The following is a 22,554-nucleotide window of genomic DNA, read 5'->3' on the forward strand; positions in this document are numbered from 1 at the left end:
TCGCCCGTAATCTGCAGGGCGTGCGCCATTCTACCGAAGAGTGGGCAGGAGTCGCATCGCAGTTGTGCGCGGAGCTGCGGGTCGTGGCACAACATTTGGCCGGACACAAGCAATGGAGTTTTCGCTATACCGACGATCGCCGGTAGTGGTGTTGTGTGCGCCTTCCTCTTCCTCCTGGACTTCCTTCCGGCATAACCTCTTGACGGCGGCAAGGAAGCCCACGTGCCAGATTGGGACACCCCATTGCGGGGAGGAAACTTGCAACCGCGGCTTCTTTCTCAGCGGCCTCATTGCGTGGCACACCGCAGTGCGACGGAGAGAACACGCATTCTACAGAGTGGCCTCGCTTCACCAAGAAAAGTGGCATAATCCAAATTCCTTTGGTAACGCGGTCTCGCATGACCATTGGGGCAACGCGGAGTGCCTCAATTGCCGACAGGGACTCCGTTGCCACCAGCATTCGTGTGGGCGATTGGGATGTTTCCAGGCGGGGAGTTATGAGATGTCTAAAGCCATTTTTAATGGCAAGGCACTCGGCTCTCTACGAGCATGCGAGCCTGCCAGCTGCTGCACGATGGACCTCCACAGGGAGATCATTTATCTTTGTGGGGCCGTATAATAGTGCAGCGAATCCGGATGCGAGTCCAGCGGGAGATGAAGAACCGTCTGTCCATAATTCAAAATCATAATACCAGTGAGGAGTAAATAGAATCAAAAGCCGTGCGCATGACATCATCAGAGGCGTCTTTGGACAAAAAGTGGCTGTTAAAATCTCGCTTTATTACAACGCACAGTGTCCCAGGGAATAATTCGATCTTGGGCAAGAGGAGCACGATTGTGGTTGTGGGGCATCCCAATAATGTTACATACGCATCGTAATTCATTAATAACGGCATCTCTCGGAAGCGGTATTGGAGTTGCCGCTTTATTATGCATGGACGGAGGCATGGATTCCGAATAGATAAGAGAACGCAAATCCTCGTAATCATGGAGGCGTATATAGCGTTCGTATTGTGTGAGCGCAAAAGGCCAGAGTGTCTTCCGGAGCGGGGAGGATTAGCCTTCAAGTATACCGATGCATCTTCCGTTGGCGCGTTAATGCCAAGGGATGTTTTACAGCCTTTGCGATACCGTACTTCCATATTATGGAGGTAGGTGGGGACAAGGCATGGGACAATTGCATCGCCACAATACAGTGACACGCTATGAAGGTATCCAAACAAAAAGGATTGCATAATGTGATGGGGCGCTCCTATCTGTGCGATCAGACGCAATTTGTAACGGCGTGGCATGGTCCGCTTTGCAGCGGTGGAAGCGTGCGTACCAAAGTTAAGAAGTTGATCCATCGTTGTGCCCGGAAAGCGCACTGGGCATGACTGAATGCGTAGTTTCCCATTGCCAAGATGGAGATTGGCCATGCCATCGTCAGACCGTGTGTGTCTGAAGAGGTGTGGAATAGAGCGGATTCACTCTTACCGACGTTGATTTTTAGGCTGTGCTCGGCAGTCCATGTCGATACAAGGGAAAGGGCAAGTCGCATTGCCGCAGCACATGCATGGGTGCCCGCACCTGAGGCAACAAGTGCGAGGTCGTCAGCGTACATGAGTGCGGAGGCAGAATACATGTCCTCCAGGCGGCACAGCAGATCATCCACAGTAGAGGGAGAGTTGGGGTGGCAGGACGCTGCCTTGCGGTGCTCCAGCTGAGGCGAGTTGTTTCCGGGAGTGCTGTTCACGAGCGCATGCCATAACATAGCGGCCCCGCAGGTAGTTATGCAGCCAGCGTTTGGTTCGTGGCCAAGGCGCGGAAGTCCGTCGAGCATTCCAAATAAGTTCCCATGGCCAACAGTGTCGAACGCAGTCGAAAAATCAATCGAGACTACGAGCGATGGCGACGAGGGTGTCGTGTGGAGGCGCTGCCTCCAGGGCGCGCATACTCCACAGTGCTGAACTCATTCAATCCAGGCTAGTCTTCTGGGCCACTGGCCGGATCCTGAAATTATCTCAGGAAAGCAAAAAAGGAAGGGAAAAAGGAGGGTATCGAAGAGGCGGTTAATTGCCTCAATGTTTTCTTCTGGTAATATATATATATTCCGTTGACCGCCCACGCAGCCTTTTGAACTCAGATAGGATCTGAAATATTTATTACTTGCAAAGTGGCACAATTTGGGGTCCTCCAGCCACAAGACCCCGCCGCTCCCTTTCGCCAAGTGCTGAAGCGTAAAACACGCGACCGCGTGACATGCCGTCTGCGGGGTTTTCTGCGGACCGCACGTAGGCAAAGAATGCCTGTATTCGGCGAGAGCCCAAAAACCCATATATCTGTTGCAGCTCCCACGTCATGGCGTGTGATTTTGGGCTGCCTTTATTCGCCGCTCCTTGCAGCGAAGTGTTGTCCACCCAAACGTCCATGGTGGGTGGCAAGATGGCGGAAAAGGCCGATAAGGCCAAGCGTACCGCGCGTGTCTCGGCCTGCATGATAAGAAAAGACTTCCTCTCCCATTTCCTCCGGCAATTTTAACGTCGCCGGAGTCTGGAATGAAAACGGCTCCCCATCCATGGAGCGACGCATCCGTGATGATGGCGGCCGATGCCTTCTCCGTGGGTTTGATTTTTCGTCTACAATTATTCCCGATCATGTGTCGCAATCTCTCGTCCAAACCAACCGCTGACGGCGGAAGGTTCGCCGACGATTTCCCCAGCACAATCCCCCGGTCAAGTTCGGACAATCGTCGTCGCACTGCCTTGATGAAAAAGTAGCAGTCGCATTAACGCGTGCACAAAATGGCCGCCGCGTACAAAAAGCGTGACGCCGTAACCTCCATTTCTGCGATGGTCAAAGAATTGAGCGTCGGCACGGCGCATACAGACCGGACAAACCTGTCACTCAGGGACACCGCCCGGTGAGTGTGATCAAACTGCGCCCCAGAAAGGTGTGCTGCGTGGCACCCGATTCGCGGTCCTCCCCCATCGTGGCGTGACGGCTGTCCGCATTACGAAGTACTTGGGCTTCCCACAATGTCACGTCGCTTATCGACCCTGCAATGCGCATATTATTATTATTATTATTATTTTTCTCCTCTTACCAGCGCGTCTGGCTATACAGTGCCATCTGAGTGCCGAAGAGGTGGTCGAGCAACGACAAAAGTTTTCTGCTATGAGGCAGCTGCCATTGAGAGAACTTTCCGAGGCGAAGGTCCTGTTCAATGCCCAGCCGTCGGCGCACAGCCAAGGTGCCTGGACATTCTGGAAGCAGATGGTGCAAGGTTTCCTGCGGGCCGATTGGCGTGCTTGTGGAGGCTGGCTGATCCTGTGGCAGCAGTGATCGCCTCCTGGCACTGCTGTTTCGATGCCGTGTGGCGTCTGGGTTGTGTGCGCGGCGACTTCTGTGCTGTGCGGTGCTTCTCCATGTGGGGAAAACCATGTTACAGAAACCACATTTGAGCTCGGGAAGCGGTGGGGGATGTTCCGGACGGAATGACCGACAGTGACTGACGAGACCCGAGAATCCCGTCAATGTGGAATCACAGTGCGGACATTTCTCCTTCCGACGGCGTGTGAGGGTCCGTCTCCTTACTGGAGAGACGTCTTCCTCCCTCGCCGACGGGGGAACAGTGTCCGTCCCCGGTGCAGTCGGATCGTTGTTAGAGAGCATATATGCAGACTGTTCCGGTGAGATGTTGCAGAAACGGCATTGGTTTGTGCAATCTCTCACAGCCCAGTATAGTCGGCCCCAGAGCTCAGATCCCCCGCACCTTGCCCTTGCGAGGTGAACCAGTTCCTGACGGTGTAGAACTTCCTGAGTGATCAGGTCCTTACCGCTGAGATCTGATGGCCTTGTGCCGCAAAGCAAGTAGCGATGAGTGTCTTGACGAATGGTACTACGCCACTTGTTGGTGAGCTGGGTAGTAAAACATGTCAGCAGATCCGTGTGCCATAAAGGTGCTATTCCTTGCTCCGTGTATTGTCCACTTTCCATAGTCTGCGTCGCATACTGATCCGCAAGCTCGGTAGCATGTACTCCGCAATGTCCGCAACAAAACTGCAGGTGCACGGACCAGCCAGCACGCGTCAGTGACAAGAGACGCTGCCAGATCTGATCCTCCGTCCAGTCTGTCTGACTGAGCGGGCCCTTGTTTAGAGCCGCTAGAAGAGACTGACTGTCCGTAACCACAAGCAGGGTTTTACGCCTGTGGCGGATACGAGGAATCATCAGCCTCTCTAGGGCTAGAAGCAGCGCACGGGATTCCGTCCTGTAGCTGCATGGGCGTGCACCGCAGTTTATGCTGGCCTTTTCTATTATCTCCGATGAGTTGAGGGATGAAAGCAGTATTCCAACCCCTGCTGACTTGGGAACGTCGACACCGCCATCGGTCGCAAGTATCCACGAACGATGGCTGTGCAGCGCTAAAGCCTCTTCGCTGACCCTGCGCTTTTCCCTTATCAGCTCCTCTTCGTTATTGAGTGGTCCATCGGAAGTTCCACACCGATGATGACCCGGTGAGCGGAGGCCGCAAACCAGGGAGGAATGGAGCTGCGAAAGAACCGCTCTTCGCGTGGTGAGCTCTCGGAGATGCCATAGTCCTTTGTGTATGCGTCTACGAAGGCATATAGCTCGTCCCGAGGTAATGGCGAGATGCGGAAACCGGCGCGAGGCGGTGGCTCAGGCGGGGGTCTCCGCATCCAGTCCGTCTGACATGCGCGTGTGTTCTCAAATATTGAGAGCCGCGCGCGCAGGCAAAGGACGCGGAGCGGCGGCATATTAGCCTCCAGTAGCGCGGATTCCGGGTCGACAGTGCTCGGAACTCCGCTGACAATGCGTGCCAGAGTTGCGTACGTCTTTTGCATCTCATTCTTCGCTGAATCCGTCGCTACTGCCCATATGCGCTCGCTGCCATAGCGCAATTTGGAAGCACCGTATCCAATGACGAACGTGCGTAGGTCATGTGGAGATGGTCCCGCCTCTTTGTGCGCTATGCAACGTAGCTGCGATATCCGTTGCGAAGTGGCAGCGCATTGCTTGGTGGCCGCCACATTTAGCGTCAGTTGTGGATCGAGATCCATGCCGAGAAGCTTCGTAGTTCGCGATGCCCCCATGGTCATGACTGGGGTTTGGCATCCAGCCACTACCAGGGGCCACTTTCCTTCACGATCATAATCTGACTCCGTGTGCGTGGATAGTGTGAACCAAGCAGCTTCACACTTTGACGGGTTGTTGGCCAGGCCATTTTCCTGACTCCACGCATGCAGCTTTTTAAGAACCATGTTGGCAGTGGGAATGGCGTCTTCCCGGGACTGCCCCTTGACGATAATAGAGGGGTCGTCCGCATACATGTCTGCTGTGACACCCGCAAAGCTGTTCAGCAGATCGAGAAGTGGGTGTACGTAAAGGGAGAACAAATACGGTCCCAGCACGGACCCCTGAGGAGCTCCTCGCAGCATGGGACGCCGATCGCTGTGTCTGTGGCCAACTCGTGTCTTCGCGTAGCGACCACATAGAAAGTTTCTAAGCCACCTTCTACAATTCACCCCCGGAATATTAGCCAGCAAGCTACTGAGGACTCGATGATCTATGGAGTCAAAAGCCTTACTGAAATCAACCAGCACCAGCAGGGTCCGATGGGGTCTGTAGTGGAGTTGATTGCCAATACCGCACTTCTTGGGAAGGCTCACTTGGAAATAGTGATTTCAATTATGCTCCACTTCGTGTATCAGGTGTGCCAGCTGCATCGTCGTAGTACGCACACTACGATATGCATACTGGTGGGGGTGCGGCGTCCACACCCAAAGCAATCTCTTCAGTACCATTTTCTCAGCAACCTTACTCACAATGGAAGTAAGGCTGATGGGTCGATAGGACTCAAGCGCTTCCGGCGACTTACCGGGTTTTAAGAGTGGAACGATGGTAGCGCGTCTCCACTCAACCGGAATCGTACCGGTCGTCCAACTGTGGTTAATGCAACGAAGAAGGAATCGGAGGCCCTTTGACGAAATATGTCGCAGTACCTCACTGTAGACTTCGTCCGGTCCGGGGGCCTTGCCATACGGCGTATTACGTAGCGCAGCAAGCAGTTCCGTACGATTAAAAGGTGCATCAAGAGGGGAGTGAAGATGAGCAACTAAACCAGATGTGGTGGCAGCTTCGTTTCTATCCTGCGGCTCAGAACTAGATGAGAGTGAAGAACCTGAAGTAAATGTAGCGGCAGACTCGTTGTTGTTCTGCGGCTCGGAGCTAGAAGAAGTAGAAGAAAATGAAGTAAATGAGGCAGCAGACTCGCTGTTGTTCTGCTGCCCAAAAGAAGAGAAGCATTAATGTTCAAAGATGCACTCTGTCTGTTGATGCCTTTGGAAAACCTAACTGCCTTGTGAGAGGGGTGAAATGGAAGAAAGATGCGATTAAGAGCATTCGCTGCTCTCCTTGCTGTTTTATAAGTGTGTTGACCATCTCCCAATAAAATTGATGTGGGAGATGGAAGTGATGCCTTTTTTCGTCCGGAAATGTATTTCCATGCGAGTGGCTCGCCTGGATTTAACTTGCTGATGCGGCGTAGATACGTGTTGCGCAAGCGCTCTCGGAGTAGGAGGAAGAATTGACTCCTTGTCCGTTGCATTTCTGCCCCACGGTTGGGCGTCGGTAACTGTAGATAGCGGGCCTTGCTGTCGGTAGCAATCCGCTCTGCCTCCATGAGAGTTTCGTCCCAAAGCCTGGGACCGTCCTTGTGCATGCCGCGGGGGCAATGCCGTCGATACGAGGTTATAAGTGCTCTCGTGAAAGCTTTAATGCCGGTGGACTGCTTTTTATAGTCGTATGCCGGAAGTTGTGCGTCGAAGTCCTTGATGAATAAATCCCACTTGCACTTCCCCCAACTGTAGAAAAACTTAGGTGCCGAAGGTATGGTATCCTTAAATGCCTGATGCAGCGTAAATGTCAGCATATAATGATCACTAAGCGGCGACACGGAAGCTGACCAATCCGACACAGTCAAATGCTTTGACCATGTCAGATCGACACAGGATCGTTCTCTTGTGCCACGGGCATACGTGATCTCACCAGGGGTGTTAACCAAGGTGAGTCCCGCATCCGTGCACAGTTCTAAAAATTCTGCAGCAACCTCGCTTGGAGAAGTCTCCAAGAATGGCTCCCACTGTGGGTGATGCGTGTTGAAATCCCCGCACAGCAGGAACGGCGACGAGGCTGGAAGGCAGTTTACTAACCGCCTGAAGGATTGCGTTACTTGCGGTGGTGGTCTCATATAGGCACTCGCGACAATAAGATCACGGTTCTGGTCCAGAGCAACCTGGACCACCACCACTTCAAGGCTGGTGTCATGCTGGGGGATGGTGGGAGGTATACGCTTGGAGCGGAGAGTTTTCCGCACCAGCACCGCCACACCGCCTCCCTTGCCGATGCGCGACTGTGCATAGAGCACATAATCTCCAGTGTGCATGCTGGCGATCTGCTCTGACGACTTCCAAGTCTCCTGAAAGGCTATTATGTCTGCTCCTTGCGCCATTAATGTTGCGGGTTTAGCCGCCGTGAGGCAAAAAACATTCATCTGGAGTACTGCTATGGGGCCTGGGTTCTGCTCAATGTCGCCGCTTAGCAGTAGCTTTTGTCGTTGCGCGTCGCATACGGCACGCAAACGGTATGTGTAGCGCTGATAAGCGCCGATGGAATTCAGCAGCGGATAGAAATACCTCTCCGCGCGCAGCGGATGGGCAGCAGGCGCTTAGCTTCCTCTCTCGCAAAGAGTACTAGACCCTGGCACCACGTTGAGGTGGCCGGCTGAGCCAAGGTTCTTGTTCTTTCGTATCTGTGTTTTTTGTCTTGGCAGGGTGATTTTCTTACTGCGGTTTTTTCACTTATTTGTTTACGTGGCTTGATAATCCTTTTTGGGCGTGATGGTAACTGTGGCCACTTGTGGCTTCCACATTTTTTTGTCTTTTTCTTGGTGGTGCATAATGAGCGGCATTGTTTTCTTATTTGCTTCTTTTTTGCTGCTGGTGTGCTGAACCCACCTCTTTCATCCTTTTCGAACAAAGGGGTGTACTTTTTAGGGATGGGGCGGGGTTTTGGCAGGGGATCGAGGGTCGCGATTGTGACTCATGCGCAATTGAAAACTGCGGGCAAAAAGACTCCACGTGGCCTTCGTGGGTCGAGACAGAAGAAGCGCAGGCGTTTTCATCAGAAACATGACGAGCAGAGGAAGTTAGAAGAATCTCTGGGAATGAAACCGACAAATACTTCCAAGAGCGAGAAGCCTTTGTCCCAGCAGGTGGCAAGTATCCAATTTCCCCATGTTGTGAATAAACGACAAAAGGGCTTCAGGCAGCTAAGGCGACAGATCGTGGATAAAGTAAAGGACCTAAGGCGTAGGCACGCAGAGAAGAAAAAGAAGCAAGCAATGAAGAGTACCAATTTATCTACGCATTAACTGAGTTAAACTATTTAAGCATAAAATTAAGGATTTTTTGTGGATTTATAAAGAGTTTTGTTTTTAGCATTGGACGAGAGCATACTGAAGGAACATCAATCTGGATTGCCCCACTTTTTTTTTTGAACTTATTAGAAAAAGTGAAAGAGAAAAGAGAAAGCTACTAATAATAATATTAATCACACGCACAGAAAAAAGCATGCCCCATACTGCTGAACATGGAACGGAAGAAGCCGACATGAAAGCAGAGAAAAGGGAAAAGCTAAGGAAAGGACTTCAGGCCCTATTTGCTGCAAAAAATACTTGTGTACATAAAGATTCTGATGAGGAGAGTGCTGAAGAAGACCCTCTGTCGGTTGGCCAGGGGTCACGGGAATGTCATACGACCCCAGAGGCTGCTCTTACCATTGACACTGAAGGTAAGATTATTGAGATAAACAACGTTCGATTGTTCTCGTTGGATGAAGTGGAGCTAGAAAAGTTTACTGATTGTATTTCACTTTCTCTTCGAAAAAATCTTATACACGAACTCTCTCCTTTTCCGGAGGATCTTGCTGCTCGCCTCGAGGAGTTGGATCTGTTTGACAACAAAATCCGCAAACTGAGGGATTTTTTTTCAACAGTAAGATGCATGGGGGAATCCACTCTGAAGGAAAACGTGACGGGAGCTTTTGGGCATCTTACCAAGTTAGATTTGAGTTACAACCAAATACGGAATATTGGGGGGCTGGAACCTTTGGCATCAACGCTAAGGGAATTGTATTTGGTGGAGAACAAGATAAAGGAAATCAAAAATCTGGATTCACTTTTAAACTTGGAGCTCCTTGAACTGGGGGGTAATAGAATTCGTGAAATTGGACCGGGTTTAGCAAAACTAACAAAACTGAAGCAGCTTTGGCTAGGCAAAAATAAGATTGCATCGATTGGCACATCACTTCAAACATTGGTTTCCTTGGAAATTCTTAGTCTTCAGGCTAATCGTTTGACCAGTGTTGAGCCTGATAATTTTTTGGGTCCGGACGCCAATCCACATCTCCGTGAATTGTATCTCTCCGAAAATGGGTTGAAATGTATTCAAAATTTGGGTCATCTTCCTATGCTGCAGCTTATTGATTTTAGTTTTAATCCCATATCTGTTATAAATGAGGATGTGATAAACCCCCGAAACATGCCCCAACTCATAGAATTCTGGCTCACAGACGGAAAGATAGAAAAATGGGATGAATTGGGTAAACTGAGCGGATTTAAAAACACCTTGAGGACAGTTTATCTTGAGAGAAATCCAATTGAAGAGGATAAAAGATACCGTGATAAGGTATACATGCAACTTCCTTTCTTGGAGCAAATTGATTCTTGGCCAATTGTCAACAAAGGAGACCTGGAGGCCGATCGAAAGAGGAGGGCATAGAGTTTGTCTTGATTTTTTTTTTGTATGTTTCTTTTTTCTCGTTTTATTTTATTTTGGCGTTTTACCCATTCTGTTTTATTGTTGTTGTTTTTTCTTTGGGAGCGTGTAAAAAGAGTGTTCGCGAGACGACAGGCAACCTCAATTCATACATCTTGATGAAAAGAAGGTGTTACTGTGCGATTTATTCCTATTTTGTGCTCCTTTGGTTGACCGCGACTGAAGGTATCAGGGAATCGACAGCGGTAAGGCAATTTTTATTTTTGTTTTTATTTTGGCCGTCCCACCTGCCCCTCTTTTTGATGACCACCGTTCGCGGCGGGGTCTTGTGGCCGGAGGATTTTTAGTTCTGCCACGTCGCAAGTAACAAATATTTCCAGTCCGAATAGAGCGCAGCGTGTCACGATACTGGTCATCCGAATATATATGTATGGAGGAAACAACGAGGATATGGCGAACCCACTGTCTTTCTATTACACCCCCCATCTTCCCGTCCTATCTTATTTATGTGTAAGTTCAGGATCCGGGCAGCAGCCCAGAGAAGTAATACGAGCGTATTTGCATATGGCTTTTTAAGCATACGAGAAAATGTGACCTTGCGATATGTTTTTATATGCGTTGTTATAACTGTTTACTTATATATACTCTTTATTATGCGAATGAATATATGTTCTCTATTTTTCTTCCTAATATCTTGCATGTGACATGATGAACCATCTATATATACAAATAAGAGGGGTGCACCACACACACACACACACACAAAATAATAATAATAATAATAGTAATAATAATAATAATAATAACCAAGGGGAAGAAGCAATGCAACAAGTCCCTCCTGAGATTAAGGCTATGAATGACCAGCTGCAGGTTATTCTTAAGGGTAATCAGGAACTGGGTAGTAAAAAGAGCAAGCTGATCGAGGCTCGCCGACGACTTGGTGCTCAGAAGAGCGAGAATGAGATAGTGCGAGATGAAATAAATAAACTAGAACCGGATTCTAGGGTTTTAAAGCTCATTGGTTCTGCTCTTATTCTCCAGGATCAGAGCGATGCCAAGGCGATTGTAAACAACCGACTTGATTACATTAATGGTGAACTAAAAAGGACAGATGCCTCCATTGCCGAATTGGAGAGGAAGGAGAAAGAGGCCCAACAAAAAGCCGAGGAGTTGTTCCGCAAAATGCAGGCAAAGCATGCACAAATTCAGCAGCGACAACAACAGCAGCAACAACAATAAAAGGCCTTTATGTTCACATGATAACGCATGTGATATGGTTTTTCTTTTTTTTTTCTAAACTGATATTGGCGGGAAAAATTTTTTTATTGCAGTGACTCTACTTTTTAAAAATTTTATTTGAGGCTGAGAGAACGCACATACAGTTTTTTCCCCCATACATATTTCTTTTTGTATAAATGTGCTTATATTATTGATTCCATTTTAGTCAGGTTCATGGAAGGCCAAAAGCACGACTGGAGTAGTGCCCATGCTCAGTTGTGGACTTCTTTCAAAAATTCACAAAAAGGGAATAATTTATGTGAATCAAATACCATTGTTAGTATGGATACAGTGACACCCGTGAGCTCTGTCTTTGAACAAAACCCTACGATTGGGCGTGATTTAACTTCTTCTATTCTAGATGAAGTTAAAACGCGAACTCGTCTTGATGAACCTGTGCTTTCGAACAAGCTGGAGGATCAAATCATTGGGCTTGTCGAAGATGTCAGAACGGATGCTTCCGTTCGTGAGTTATTATCCGCCATTATTCATTTGAAGAATCGTGTAGAAAAAGCGAATAATGAGGCTGTTTATAGACAGGATTCACTTCTGCAAGTGGCTGACGAGACACTTTTTCATTTGAATGGTCAGAAAAATGCTGCCATTGCACCTGAAGAAATGGTTACTGAAGGTACCGGGGCTCTTGGTGTTATAGAGAGTCGTTTTTTTGCCGTACTTATACAAGTCGAAAAATGTAAAAAAGCGATAATGGCACTTGCGGAGAAAAACGGTTTGAACAAAACTCTTTCTGGCAACAGTTCAATGAGAGAAGTTCTGGAATTCTTAACTTCCTCTAAAATGCCTGTATCAGAAGGTGCTGAATTTGATAACGAAGAGAACGCGATGCTTCACCAGGTAATGGATATACTTGGATCTCCATCGGGAACCGGCTTGGATCAAGCTCCTGATTTGGCATTAAAGGTTATGAAGGAGTTGGAGTTCCTTAGAGAAGAGAATCACACAAATTCTCTTCTTATTCTTCAGTATGAAAGGACGGTGATGGCCAAGTTTGCCTCATGTGGTGTCGTTTCCCCTCCCACTGTAGAGCAAGAAAGAGCGGCTTTGTTTTCTGAGAGTGAAGTATTGTACCCGCATTCTGACGACCAATGGATTAAGGATCATTTGAGAAGTTTGGTTTCGGTTATGACAGAAGTGAATAAAAATTACCAATTAGACGTGGTTCCCAATTGGCTTCTGGGGGGACCTCAAGAAGCATCAGCGGAAGCGTTTTTGAATTACATGCGTACTTCTATAGGGGGCGCCAGAGAGTTGTTAATCCTTTTGGCAAGAGATCTAATGGAGGCGAAACACTCCCTTCTTGAAGTGCCACAAAATGAGGAGACGTTGAATATGATGATGAGAATTGTTAGTTGTTTACCGGAAGGCGATCAAATTAAAATTAGGGAAATGAAAAGTGATTTGGACAGCTTGGCTGATTATGTGGAGGATGCGGTGAAGTCACTTGTCATGGCCTCAAGTGTCCAAGAACATATGTATTCACAGGTGAAAACATTGATTTCCCAGATTGCATATTTAAAGGATATTGCGGATGGAAGGGGCCACAACGCCCTTGATCAAGCTACCTTATCGTCAATTGTGGGCGCAGCAGAGGATTTGAGGGTGTGGGTAACGGAGAGATATGGGGTTGATCGAAGACCAGAAGATGCCATTATTCAAGAAAGCCTACATGAGCTTGCACAACTAGTACCGACAGGTCTAGCTCCTAGTTGTACTGTGGGTGAAGTTCGAATTGATCCTCCCGTGAACAATATTCTGGATATGGTACGCCTACTGAAGAGCCGAATTGAGCGGTGGATTCAGGAACAACAAAAGCAGCAGCTTTCTGGGGCACGCAGTCGTTTGGGAAAAGCTCGAGTGGAAGAGATTGTAAGAGAGCGTAGTAAAAAGCTTGTTAGGATTACCAAAGAGATACTTTTGAGTTCAGGGAATTCAAGTGAAACGGAAGATATACTTGGTGCACTCTCAGCTGAATTGATGGACGGCCCCACGACTGCTGTTAATGGTGGTAATGACGGAAGTAATAATAATAGTAATAATAATACAGGAGGCGAAATGGTTTCTGTTGCCACCGTTTTCGATGATCTTGAGGAGAGGTTGAAACTTGTTAAGGTTCGTCATCATCGACTATTTCAGTCTTGTGCGGCCGATAAAGTTCGCCTTGAGAACTTGATTCAGTCTAGTAACGCCCATAATAAACGTTTCTCGCGTATTTGTACTTCCGTAGGGGCTATTTGCCGCACGGTGGGTCTTGAGCAAATTGGCAGTCGACTTGAACGGGACTCCAAGGCAGAAACGGTGTCATCTTCGTCTCAACTTGTACTCCGTCCAGAGCAGAGAAGGGAAAGCGTCGTCCAACCTGTCAATGACGCTGAAATCATTGAGGCGTTAAGGCTCATAGAAGAGCGCCTGGTAAAGAACGAGGCAATTGTGGATAGCGCACAACAAAAATCCGAGTTGCTCCGTTTGAAGGAAGAGGAAAAACATTGGCAGGAAGAAACGGGCACATTTCGTCAGGCAATGCAAATGATTCTGGTGCGGTTGGCGGAGGCGGGAAGGCGCATTAAGTGTACCCTTTTCATGCTTGGGACCGATGAATCTGCTGAGGATGAGGTGGTGGAAAGCGTTATTCGTCAGCAACAGCGAAGCTTAGAAGAGGAAGGAGCGGAGAACAATTACGACAGCGCAGGACAACAACGGCAGCATGAGGTTAGTGAGGAGTCACTGGCAGTGTTGCTGCAGAAATTTGGTCGCTGGGCAACGCGATTACAGGAGGCAACGGAGGATCACTTGTACACACAACAAAAGTTGAATAAGTATTTTGCCGATGTACATCGTCTTTTCTGCCCAACCGGGGACGCTGCGGTTGCACAACAAAATACTACAGATGAGAATCTTATAGATATCGATACCACGCTGATGCATTTCGCCGATGGTATTTTGCCAGTAATTGATCGGGCCCTCGCTGATGCAGAAGCTTCTTCAAACAAAAACGATGCCGGCGGGAAAGGAGCAGGATGCGAGGATGGGGTACGCTCCAAGGCAATTTCTATATTGTTGCAAGATGCCCCTCAAAATCGTGTGTCGCATATGGACCACCGATTGGTTCGTCTGTACGAGTTTGTGGGGAAACTACGTACAATCGTGGATGGGCTGTTGAGTGTGCGATATTTATCGATTCCATTGTCAAGCCGTCGACGCGGTGGTAATGCGGCGGATGAGTTGATATTTGAAGACGCATGGGGTGATAGCTACGTTGAGTTGGATGTCGGTAAAATGAAATGCGCTACCACAACCGATAAAGGGGACACTGATGCGCTCAATATGAGTGACGATATGCTTTTCCGCACGGTGGAGTCCAACATCCGAAGTGTCCACCAGGCACTCAGCAAGTTCAGCACCAACTACAAACTTGCGGTAATATTGGTGCAGAAGGATACAGATATGATGCAGCAGTTTATCGCATCTATGTTGGAGCCTTATGTGGAACTTGACTTGGAACGTGTCTTTAGGCAAGACCCTGTTGTATTGAAGGAAATGTTTGCGTTGCTTAACGAGCGTACGGCGCGACAGCGTGGCTGCTACTTCTTTAATCGTGTTGGGGGTGAAGGACCTTGTTTATGGGCGACTGCTTTGGAACAGCTCAGTCTGGGTTTTCTCGGGATTATCGAGAAGTTGCGAAAGCGTACACAGGTAGCAATGGAATTACGGGATATCGTTGATGACGCTGTGGATTTTTGCGCCATGTATGTTAATTGGGTCGAATTGAACGGGGAGGCCATCCTATCGTTGTGCCCTCTGCCCCAGGAAGTGGTAGAGGCATGCGTGCGTGAAGACAATGATGCGGAAGTGGAAGGCCATCTGGGACAATTAAAGCAACAACGAGGTGAAAAGAAGTTACCAAAGCCACCGTTGCCGCCAAACCATCCCCGGTCGAAGGTTTCGCACTTTGTTGAGGATACAATTATTCTTAGGGTTATTGCCCACATGTTTCAAGTTGCCCAGACTGCCAGCAAGAATAAAGAAGGGCAAGGCGACAATGATAGCGGGAAAATGGCTGTTGGAAATAGTGACGGTATTGACGCCACGGATGAAAAAACACAAAAGCAAAAACGAAAACAAAATCAACAAGAAGAAGAAATCCAACAGTTAGAGGAACAATTGCAGTTGTTGCGGGAATCGGCGGCGGTGGCAGAGCAACGCGCCAATTCGGCTCTTGAGTCTTGCAAACGCATGGAGCAGGAAAGAGACAGAGCGCTCTCTGAGGCCGCCGTTTCGCGGGCGGAATTACGACGCTGGAGGCGATTTTACGGTATCGCCGAGGATAAAGTGCCACCCCTTTCGCAGCAACAGCTGCACAATCATCAGGTTATTTATCCCGCAGCCCTCACAGGGACAACTTCATCCGTGGACACACCGGAGCAAAATGCGCCACCCTCGTCGCCGGAAATGGGTTCCAACTCTTCACTTCCAGGTTACCCTGCAAAAGACGTTCTTTCACAACTGGCGTATTCCATGAAGGAGCTCACAGAAGAGCTGCGTGGGGCTTTTCAGCGGGGTGCCGTCCTGTCCCACCAGGGCACTGCGGGAACAAACAGTGCGACAGTAGAAACACATCCCGATGGGTTACCTAGAGCGGCGGGGAATTCGCGTGAACGGATGACGGCAAGGAAGCAATCACAACGAAGCACCGCTTCGCGTAGCTCGGGACTCGTGCGATCACCGAAGGAAGGTATGGAAGTTGCTTCACAAAGTAGGTGTATGTCCCCGCTATCTGCATCTTCATCGCTATTGCCGTCAAGTACACGCGACAGTCGATCGCCCCTGGGTAATAACACCTGCTCAAATAAAATGCAAAATAAGCGGCAACAACGAGATGTACGGCAGGGACCTCTCCTGGCTCCATGCGCATCTGTTGTTGTGACGCCGAAGAAGCCAACGTACTTGTCTTTGGCGCGTGCCCATTCAAACACGACATTGGGTGCCACACGCGCGCCTTCAGCGCCTCGTTACCAACCGAATCTTCACCGTAGTGAGTACTTCAATGAGTGTGATGCTTGCTGCCGGCACCACCGTTCTGGTCGCTCCACGAAGATTGGTGTAGATACAGTCCCGTTGGCCTCGTCTCTTTCACGCTCGCCTAATCTTCAACTTACGGCCTCTGCTTCACGCGGGTCACATTTAGCAGGACCATCAACGCGGCATTTAAAGCAGAATGAGGAGAAAGTTACCGCTCGTCAATACCAGCACGACCGTTCATCCTCTGCACGACGATCCGCTCGTCTGTCAAGATCATCTACAGGAAAAATTTCACTACACAATGCAGCGAACGATACCATGAGAACTTCCTCTGCGGTGCGGGAACATCCTGCTGCTGCTTCTCCTAGCTCCTCGCTCGCCGTCACCGCTCATGGTGAAAAACATAATCGTGATCATCATGTAAGAGCAGGTCCAAAGCAACCATCGCACTTTTCGCTTAGCCCAAGCACGTCTACGGTACTGTCACCAGAGAGTACCTTTTCTCCGACCGATGCTGGAGCTGAGCAGTATCAGCAGCAGTACAACTATTCTCAACACCAGCAGTGTTCCCAGAAACAACAACAAGAAGATCATCATCAACATCGAATGACCTCACGTCCCTTGAAAGAGTTTCAAGGAATTGGAGGTGCTTCCCTTGGGACGTCGTTAGAGACGATAGGGCAACACACTGGTCCGAAGACATCACCACATCCTGCTTTGCACAAAGAAACTGTAAGGCGCACAGCGCGTGACACAGAACAGCAAACGCGACAGCTCAACTATTTCAATTCTAGGGACCGGATAAAAGCCCCTCAGAGCGCCAATTTACGGTCTGACGCGGTGAGGAAACTGGCGGACATCGTTTCTAGAACAAAAGTATCTGGCGATGAGGAGTTATAGAGACGAGTAAAATTTGGTTTGGATTTTAGAGGAGGCAAGGGAAAATAAAAGGTATTTAATTATTTCACCATTAACTTTCTCTCGGCATGAGGTTTTTGTATCATAATGATGCTTTAATTAGGAGAGGAGGAGGGGATGACTTGTTGAATTGACAAAAATGTTTTTGTTTTTTTTACTCTTTTTTTTTTTTTTACTGAGAGTACACGTACGATGCCTTCTTTTTTGTTTTTGCATTTTTTGCTGGTACCTGGGGCCCTTTTTTTTTTTTTGCTCATCGAGAGGCGAGCCCCTTGAAGGAGAGAAATAGAGAACAAGTGGGAGGGAAACAGTAATGTTTCCACCATTTACGTGTGGAGAAGTGTGTCCACCGTAAAACTACACATTTTATTGGTGAGTGTTTCCTCTGTCTCCTCCATTTGATGTTTTTTTTTTTGATTATATTTCATTCTGTTTTTCTATTTGGCATCTATAATTTCAAATATCTTTCTTTCTGGCTCTCTCTCTCTCTATATATATATATATTTTCTACCCCCATTGCATGGGGAGTGTGAGAGGAGCAGGCCAAAACAAAAAATAAATAGCGGTTGCATCGTCCGCTACTTCATTGGGAATATATATATATATATTGGCAGCGGTGGTAGTGGTGTGGTGTATTTTGCCGGTATGTTGTCAAACTGCGGGGGCAGAAATGGGAGTTTTCGTCCCAGGTCAATCCCTTCCGTCTTGTCAGCTTCATCGCCGCTGTGGTGCGCCAGACGGCATCGCCTGACGAATGCAAGTATTTTGTCCAACATGAAGAGCATGGCGGATGAGACGAATGACCTTACATCCAAAATTGTATATGCTGCGCGACGACAGCAAGATGCCGTGGCGTGGGCTATCAAGGAGAAAGAGTTGTTGTCGGAGAAAGCAAAGAGACAATTGGAGGAAGAAACACGCCGTCAGCAGGAGGAAGAAAAAATTGAGGCGTATTTAAATGAGGTGGCGGAGACGTCTGGATCCGCCGCCGCGGAGGCAGCACGAAGGAAGATCTCAAGGGCTAAATCACCTTACATTCGCTCTGTGGATGCCTTTGGTGAGAAGAGTGTGAAGCTGCAACACTCCTTCTCTGGTTTAGCCGATAATAGAATCATTACATGGTGGGAAAAGTTATACTGGAATTACATGCGGTATATTTTTACGCACGAAAGACTCATTGCGAAGGACCGTTTTGGGAACAAGTTTACCGTGACGTGGCAGTTCCAGAAGGGACGGGAGGAGCAGCGTCGTATGTATCGCAAGGACTCCAACAAGAAGCATTTACCATACGGTTCGCTTGCGACGGATGACCGATTATGGGAGCGTTGGATGCGAGGACACCGTGGCGACCCTCCTAGCGTAGCGGAGGAGGAGCACTCTAGGGAATACAAAAAACAGTACTTTGGCGCTATGGTCCTTGAGGAGGAAGAGGTGGAGGACGCATTGATGCGTATTATGGCACATATGAACCGTTCACAGCAGACATTTCAAGAGCTTGACGACGATCAGGTTTACGGTGATGCCCACCGGGCCATGAAACCTCTGCGTCAGGCAGAACACCACCCAGAGAAGGAGCATGCCACAAAGGCACAGTCTGGGGCAACATGGACACTTGGCTTCGTTCGTGGAGACCTATTTTACAACGAGGAGGAGGTCGAAGTGATGCGCACGGAGCTCGGACATGTGTTTCGCAACATGGCGTGGCAGGAGCTTGAGTATAAGCGTCAGGTACGGATGAACAAACGACAACACCCGGTGCGCAAACCGGCAGAGGGAACAACGGATCCAAATGCACCAGATGGTGAGCCGTTCATCCATTACTGGGAGCGCACCGACCTTGGCATTCCGTACCACGACGCGGTCCCGGATCTCACCACACCGGAGCTGGAGCGCTTGCGGGTAGAGGTAGACCAATTAGAGGACGAACGGCTCGCCATACGAAAGGAGCTTGGGTTGACAGATCTCGGCGATATTCGCGAAGGACGCGGCCCCATCGACAAGCCGGGCGCTCGTGAGCCTTTCCAACCACCGCCATTGTCATCCTGCTGGCGACCAAAATGTTGGGAAGAGGCGTGGGGTACAGGCGCCGGCAATAAGTGGTAGTCTCTCAAACTTTTTGCAATGCCATTACTAGGCGCACGCGCAAATGCGTACACCGTCAGGAAGGCATGAAGAGAGAGAATAAGGGATGGAAGGAAGAATAAAAAGCAAATAGGCCGAGATACCTACTCTTTGTACTTGTGTGTCTGTTTGTGCGATATAGGAGGATCGGAATGATCTTTTTTTTCTTTTTTTTTTTTTTGATTTTACTCAATTTATTGCTCTTCTGCTCTCATTATTAGTACCGAAATGCATGTTGTCGTTTTTTTTTTTTTCCTTTGGTATATCTTTTAAGTTTTTTAAATTATTTTTGTTCATTCCCCTCTTGTCCGTACTGAATTGCGCCATTTTTTTTCTTTCTTTTTTTTTTTGTAGTGGTTGTTTTTTCATTTATCGGAAGGTTTTAGGCGATTCCTCAGCGTAGTGCTGCAAGCATTTAACGAAATGTCAAGGTTGTCACGGACCCCTTGCTACTCCCTCTACTTCCCTCTCCTCCCTTTCTTCCTGTTGTTGTCGTTGACAGGGCTCATACCCGTGCATGCGACACATACCGTCACTTTGCCCGTCGGAAGCATTACGGCACCTACTCCCTTGCCCAGGACGTATTCTTACGAGATGAGTGTAACTCAAACTCAAGTCACTCCTTCAGCCAGTTTAAGCCAACCCAACAATTCAAGGTCTCTCTCCAGTCGAAGCATTCCAAACAATCCCAGCATCTCCACAAGCGTGAGTACAACTATGACCCCAGAGCATAGCGTCTCCGTTTCTCAGAGCAGTCACCCCCAGATAACTCCAGTGCACGTGACAGCCCTAGATTTGGAGACGGATCTGAAAACTTACTCGAGGTTAATTGAGACCATCAGCGAATTAACATGGATTTCATACAATAACATTATTGTAATTTCATATGACTTGAGCTTGCAGTTTGCGGACGATGATAGTGACGAGATTGATGGCGAGGAAGGTGTCTATCGTCGTGTGATCCTGGGGTTTTGGAAGCGGGAAGATGCGTCTACCACAAAACGTGCGCTTTTGAAGGGATCAATTCCAAACGTGCGCCTTTACACCCGAACGAAGACCGATGAAATTGGTGGTTTGACAAAAACTCAGAAAGTCATTCTTGGCTGTGCGCTGGGTGTCGGGTTACCGCTTATTCTCGCCATTGTTGGCGCCACGTACTTTTTAATCCGGTACCACTCGCATGCTGATAAAGAGGTCGGAGATTTGCGTACGGGGAAAAAGGGAAATACGGTGATCGACTTGGATTATAATGCGGTGAGGATGGCACCAGTGAATACGACGGCACCGACGGTACCCATCAAGCAGAAGAATTCCAGCAAGCCTCTAGAGGATATCTTGTAAAGCCTTACCCAAGAAGAGGTGAGTGAAATTGACCGTCAACCGTTTTTACCTCCACACACACAGAGAGAGAGAGAGAGAGAGAGAGAGAAACAAACAAAAAAGACAGAAGAGAGAAGGAAAAAAACAAAACAAAACAAAAAACAAAAAACAAGAAAGAAAAAACAAACAAACAAGGAGAGGAGACGATCGGGGTGGGAGAAGACTGATACCACCACCACCACCACCAGCAGCAGCAGCAGCAGCGACAACACCAACAAAACAAAAGGAAACAAACAGAAGAGTTTGGTGTGGAAGCGGCTGCGCGGAAAATACGCGTGGTTGGCGTTGCAGGGATTCTCTGACTAGTAGGAGGCTCACCAATGATGCAAATGGTCAAAGCGTCATCAGTATATATATATATTTATAATTAAAAAAAAAAGAATTATTATTATTATTTTTTCTTTTTTTTTTCCCCCCCTTTCTTTCTTTCTGTTTTATTATGTATCAATTAATTTTAAACCATTCCTTCCTGTATCTGTGCGTCTTAGTCCATTATTTTATCCATTTTCTTCATTTTCTTCATTTTTGTTGTTGTTCATATGTATATATGTGTATGTGCCTGTTTGTCTGTATGTACATGTACAGCTGCAACCGTATCGATGTCAATTAAAAAAGTGAGGTAGGGAAAGGGAGGGGAAATAGTGAAATATACAAAGGAGGAGGGGGGAAATCTGGGAAGTGACGGCTGCGACCGTTATTGCCAGCAGCACACATAAACATACATATACAGACAGACACTGACTGACACAGACACACATACGTACACACACACATATATATATATATATATATGAATCGTGAGGGGGAGAGTCTTTACATCGCTCTTTCACCCTTTTTTCTTTTTTTTTTTGTTTTTTAAACAAAACAGAACAAAACATAAAAAAAGACAACAACAACAAAAACAAAACAACCAAAACAAAAACACGAATTATCGGTTTCTCTTTTCATTTCTTTCTTTCTTTCTTTTCTTTTCTTTTTTTCTTCATAATCATGAAAAAACGATAATAAACAAATACATACATACATGCATATATATATTTATTTATTTATTTATTTTATATTAACGGAGTTTTTTTTTTTTTTTTTTTTTTTAAATTTCTTTTATTTATTTGACATTTTTTTTATTTTTATTCTTCTGTTGTGTTTGTTGATTTGATTATCGTCGAGTATTTATTTATTTATTTATTTATTTATTTTTATTTTTTATTTTATTCTTCTGCCTCTGCCTCTGCCTCTCTCTTTCTCTCTCTTTCTATATATATATTTATATTTGACAATATTTATCGATTAATTTACTATATATTTATATTTATATTTATATTTATTTATGTACGTGTGACTGTGTGTTCCTAAATTCTTTTTTATTTATTTATTACTGCATTCTTCTCACCTCCGAAATTCTTCTCATGTCTTGTAATGAATCTTGCTGCCAATGCCGTTACTACTGCAGTTGCTGGCAATGTTACATGTATAGAATGTGAGAGGGGCTAAATGATGCGGTGTGTGTGTGTGTGGTGGGGGGGACGGATGAAGCGACGAACTGGTCTACGTATTCATCCAACCAGAAGAATGGGGGGAAAGAAAAACCCAAAAAAAAAACAAAGATTTATTTTATCTTACTGCATGACATGTTATATACCTATATCTATACCTATATATCTATATATATATTTATTTATAATAACATGAAATAACTTAAAATACATATATAAATATAAATATGTTTATGTTTATGTGCGTGTATGTGTGGGAGTAAAAGGAGTGTTTTAACCGGGGGGGGGGGGGGGGGGGTGTGTGTGTGTGTAGGATGGGGTATAAATGGAAATATTAACGGAAAAAAAAAAAAAATGAAAATAAAATAAAATAAAAAAAGAACCGACACCCCTGCTTCCCACCACAATAAAAGGAATTACACACACATATATATATATATATGCATCCAATATATAAATATATAAATATATATATTTAAGATCTATGT

General features: G+C 47.1%; 6 protein-coding genes across 6 annotated transcripts, besides 38 other annotated features; all 6 read left to right on the top strand.

The window, feature by feature from the left end:
• Positions 1 to 1,305: part of a sequence feature (areas not merged during assembly with more than two copies in the genome that could not be assigned to a particular haplotype) that runs on past the window's edge.
• Positions 269 to 1,915: a mobile genetic element.
• Positions 1,306 to 1,863: a sequence feature (haploid, Esmeraldo-like haplotype).
• Positions 1,864 to 2,688: a sequence feature (heterozygous, Esmeraldo-like haplotype).
• Positions 1,941 to 3,055: a mobile genetic element.
• Positions 1,967 to 2,196: a mobile genetic element.
• Positions 2,689 to 7,803: a sequence feature (areas not merged during assembly with more than two copies in the genome that could not be assigned to a particular haplotype).
• Positions 3,051 to 3,072: a microsatellite.
• Positions 3,071 to 7,796: a mobile genetic element.
• Positions 7,804 to 7,893: a sequence feature (haploid, non-Esmeraldo-like haplotype).
• Positions 7,894 to 22,554: a sequence feature (heterozygous, non-Esmeraldo-like haplotype).
• On the top strand, positions 8,060 to 8,434 carry Tc00.1047053510629.410 (hypothetical protein, conserved; the record flags this gene model as incomplete). Its single annotated transcript, XM_816233.1, has 1 exon — positions 8,060 to 8,434. One exon carries the CDS (start codon positions 8,060 to 8,062, stop codon positions 8,432 to 8,434), a length of 375 nt encoding a protein of 124 aa, XP_821326.1.
• Positions 8,634 to 9,842, top strand: Tc00.1047053510629.420 (protein phosphatase 1, regulatory subunit, putative; the record flags this gene model as incomplete). The annotated part of the gene is made up of 1 exon (XM_816234.1): positions 8,634 to 9,842. One exon carries the CDS (start codon positions 8,634 to 8,636, stop codon positions 9,840 to 9,842), a length of 1,209 nt encoding a protein of 402 aa, XP_821327.1.
• Positions 9,855 to 9,939: a sequence feature (T-rich).
• Positions 9,941 to 10,282: a mobile genetic element.
• Positions 10,093 to 10,115: a microsatellite.
• Positions 10,545 to 11,078, top strand: Tc00.1047053510629.430 (prefoldin subunit, putative; the record flags this gene model as incomplete). The annotated part of the gene is made up of 1 exon (XM_816235.1): positions 10,545 to 11,078. The coding sequence occupies one exon, from the start codon at positions 10,545 to 10,547 to the stop codon at positions 11,076 to 11,078; it is 534 nt and encodes a 177-aa protein (XP_821328.1).
• Positions 10,584 to 10,603: a microsatellite.
• Positions 10,605 to 10,645: a microsatellite.
• Positions 11,046 to 11,078: a microsatellite.
• Tc00.1047053510629.440 (hypothetical protein, conserved) lies at positions 11,292 to 17,054 on the top strand (the record flags this gene model as incomplete). Its single annotated transcript, XM_816236.1, has 1 exon — positions 11,292 to 17,054. One exon carries the CDS (start codon positions 11,292 to 11,294, stop codon positions 17,052 to 17,054), a length of 5,763 nt encoding a protein of 1,920 aa, XP_821329.1.
• Positions 13,157 to 13,179: a microsatellite.
• Positions 15,232 to 15,263: a microsatellite.
• Positions 17,215 to 17,246: a microsatellite.
• Positions 17,718 to 19,175, top strand: Tc00.1047053510629.450 (hypothetical protein, conserved; the record flags this gene model as incomplete). Its single annotated transcript, XM_816237.1, has 1 exon — positions 17,718 to 19,175. The coding sequence occupies one exon, from the start codon at positions 17,718 to 17,720 to the stop codon at positions 19,173 to 19,175; it is 1,458 nt and encodes a 485-aa protein (XP_821330.1).
• Positions 19,352 to 19,374: a microsatellite.
• On the top strand, positions 19,617 to 20,534 carry Tc00.1047053510629.460 (uncharacterized protein; the record flags this gene model as incomplete). The annotated part of the gene is made up of 1 exon (XM_816238.1): positions 19,617 to 20,534. The coding sequence occupies one exon, from the start codon at positions 19,617 to 19,619 to the stop codon at positions 20,532 to 20,534; it is 918 nt and encodes a 305-aa protein (XP_821331.1).
• Positions 20,596 to 20,622: a microsatellite.
• Positions 20,655 to 20,700: a sequence feature (A-rich).
• Positions 20,744 to 20,790: a microsatellite.
• Positions 20,922 to 20,984: a sequence feature (AT_rich).
• Positions 21,281 to 21,345: a microsatellite.
• Positions 21,346 to 21,365: a microsatellite.
• Positions 21,431 to 21,494: a microsatellite.
• Positions 21,509 to 21,556: a microsatellite.
• Positions 21,605 to 21,629: a microsatellite.
• Positions 21,643 to 21,665: a microsatellite.
• Positions 21,741 to 21,782: a microsatellite.
• Positions 21,789 to 21,827: a sequence feature (CT-rich).
• Positions 21,813 to 21,905: a microsatellite.
• Positions 22,206 to 22,253: a microsatellite.
• Positions 22,344 to 22,364: a sequence feature (GC_rich).
• Positions 22,408 to 22,442: a microsatellite.
• Positions 22,493 to 22,541: a microsatellite.

The sequence above is a fragment of the Trypanosoma cruzi genome, genomic scaffold (genome assembly GCF_000209065.1).
Source record: "Trypanosoma cruzi strain CL Brener 1047053516801 genomic scaffold, whole genome shotgun sequence".
Lineage (NCBI taxonomy): Eukaryota > Euglenozoa > Kinetoplastea > Trypanosomatida > Trypanosomatidae > Trypanosoma > Trypanosoma cruzi.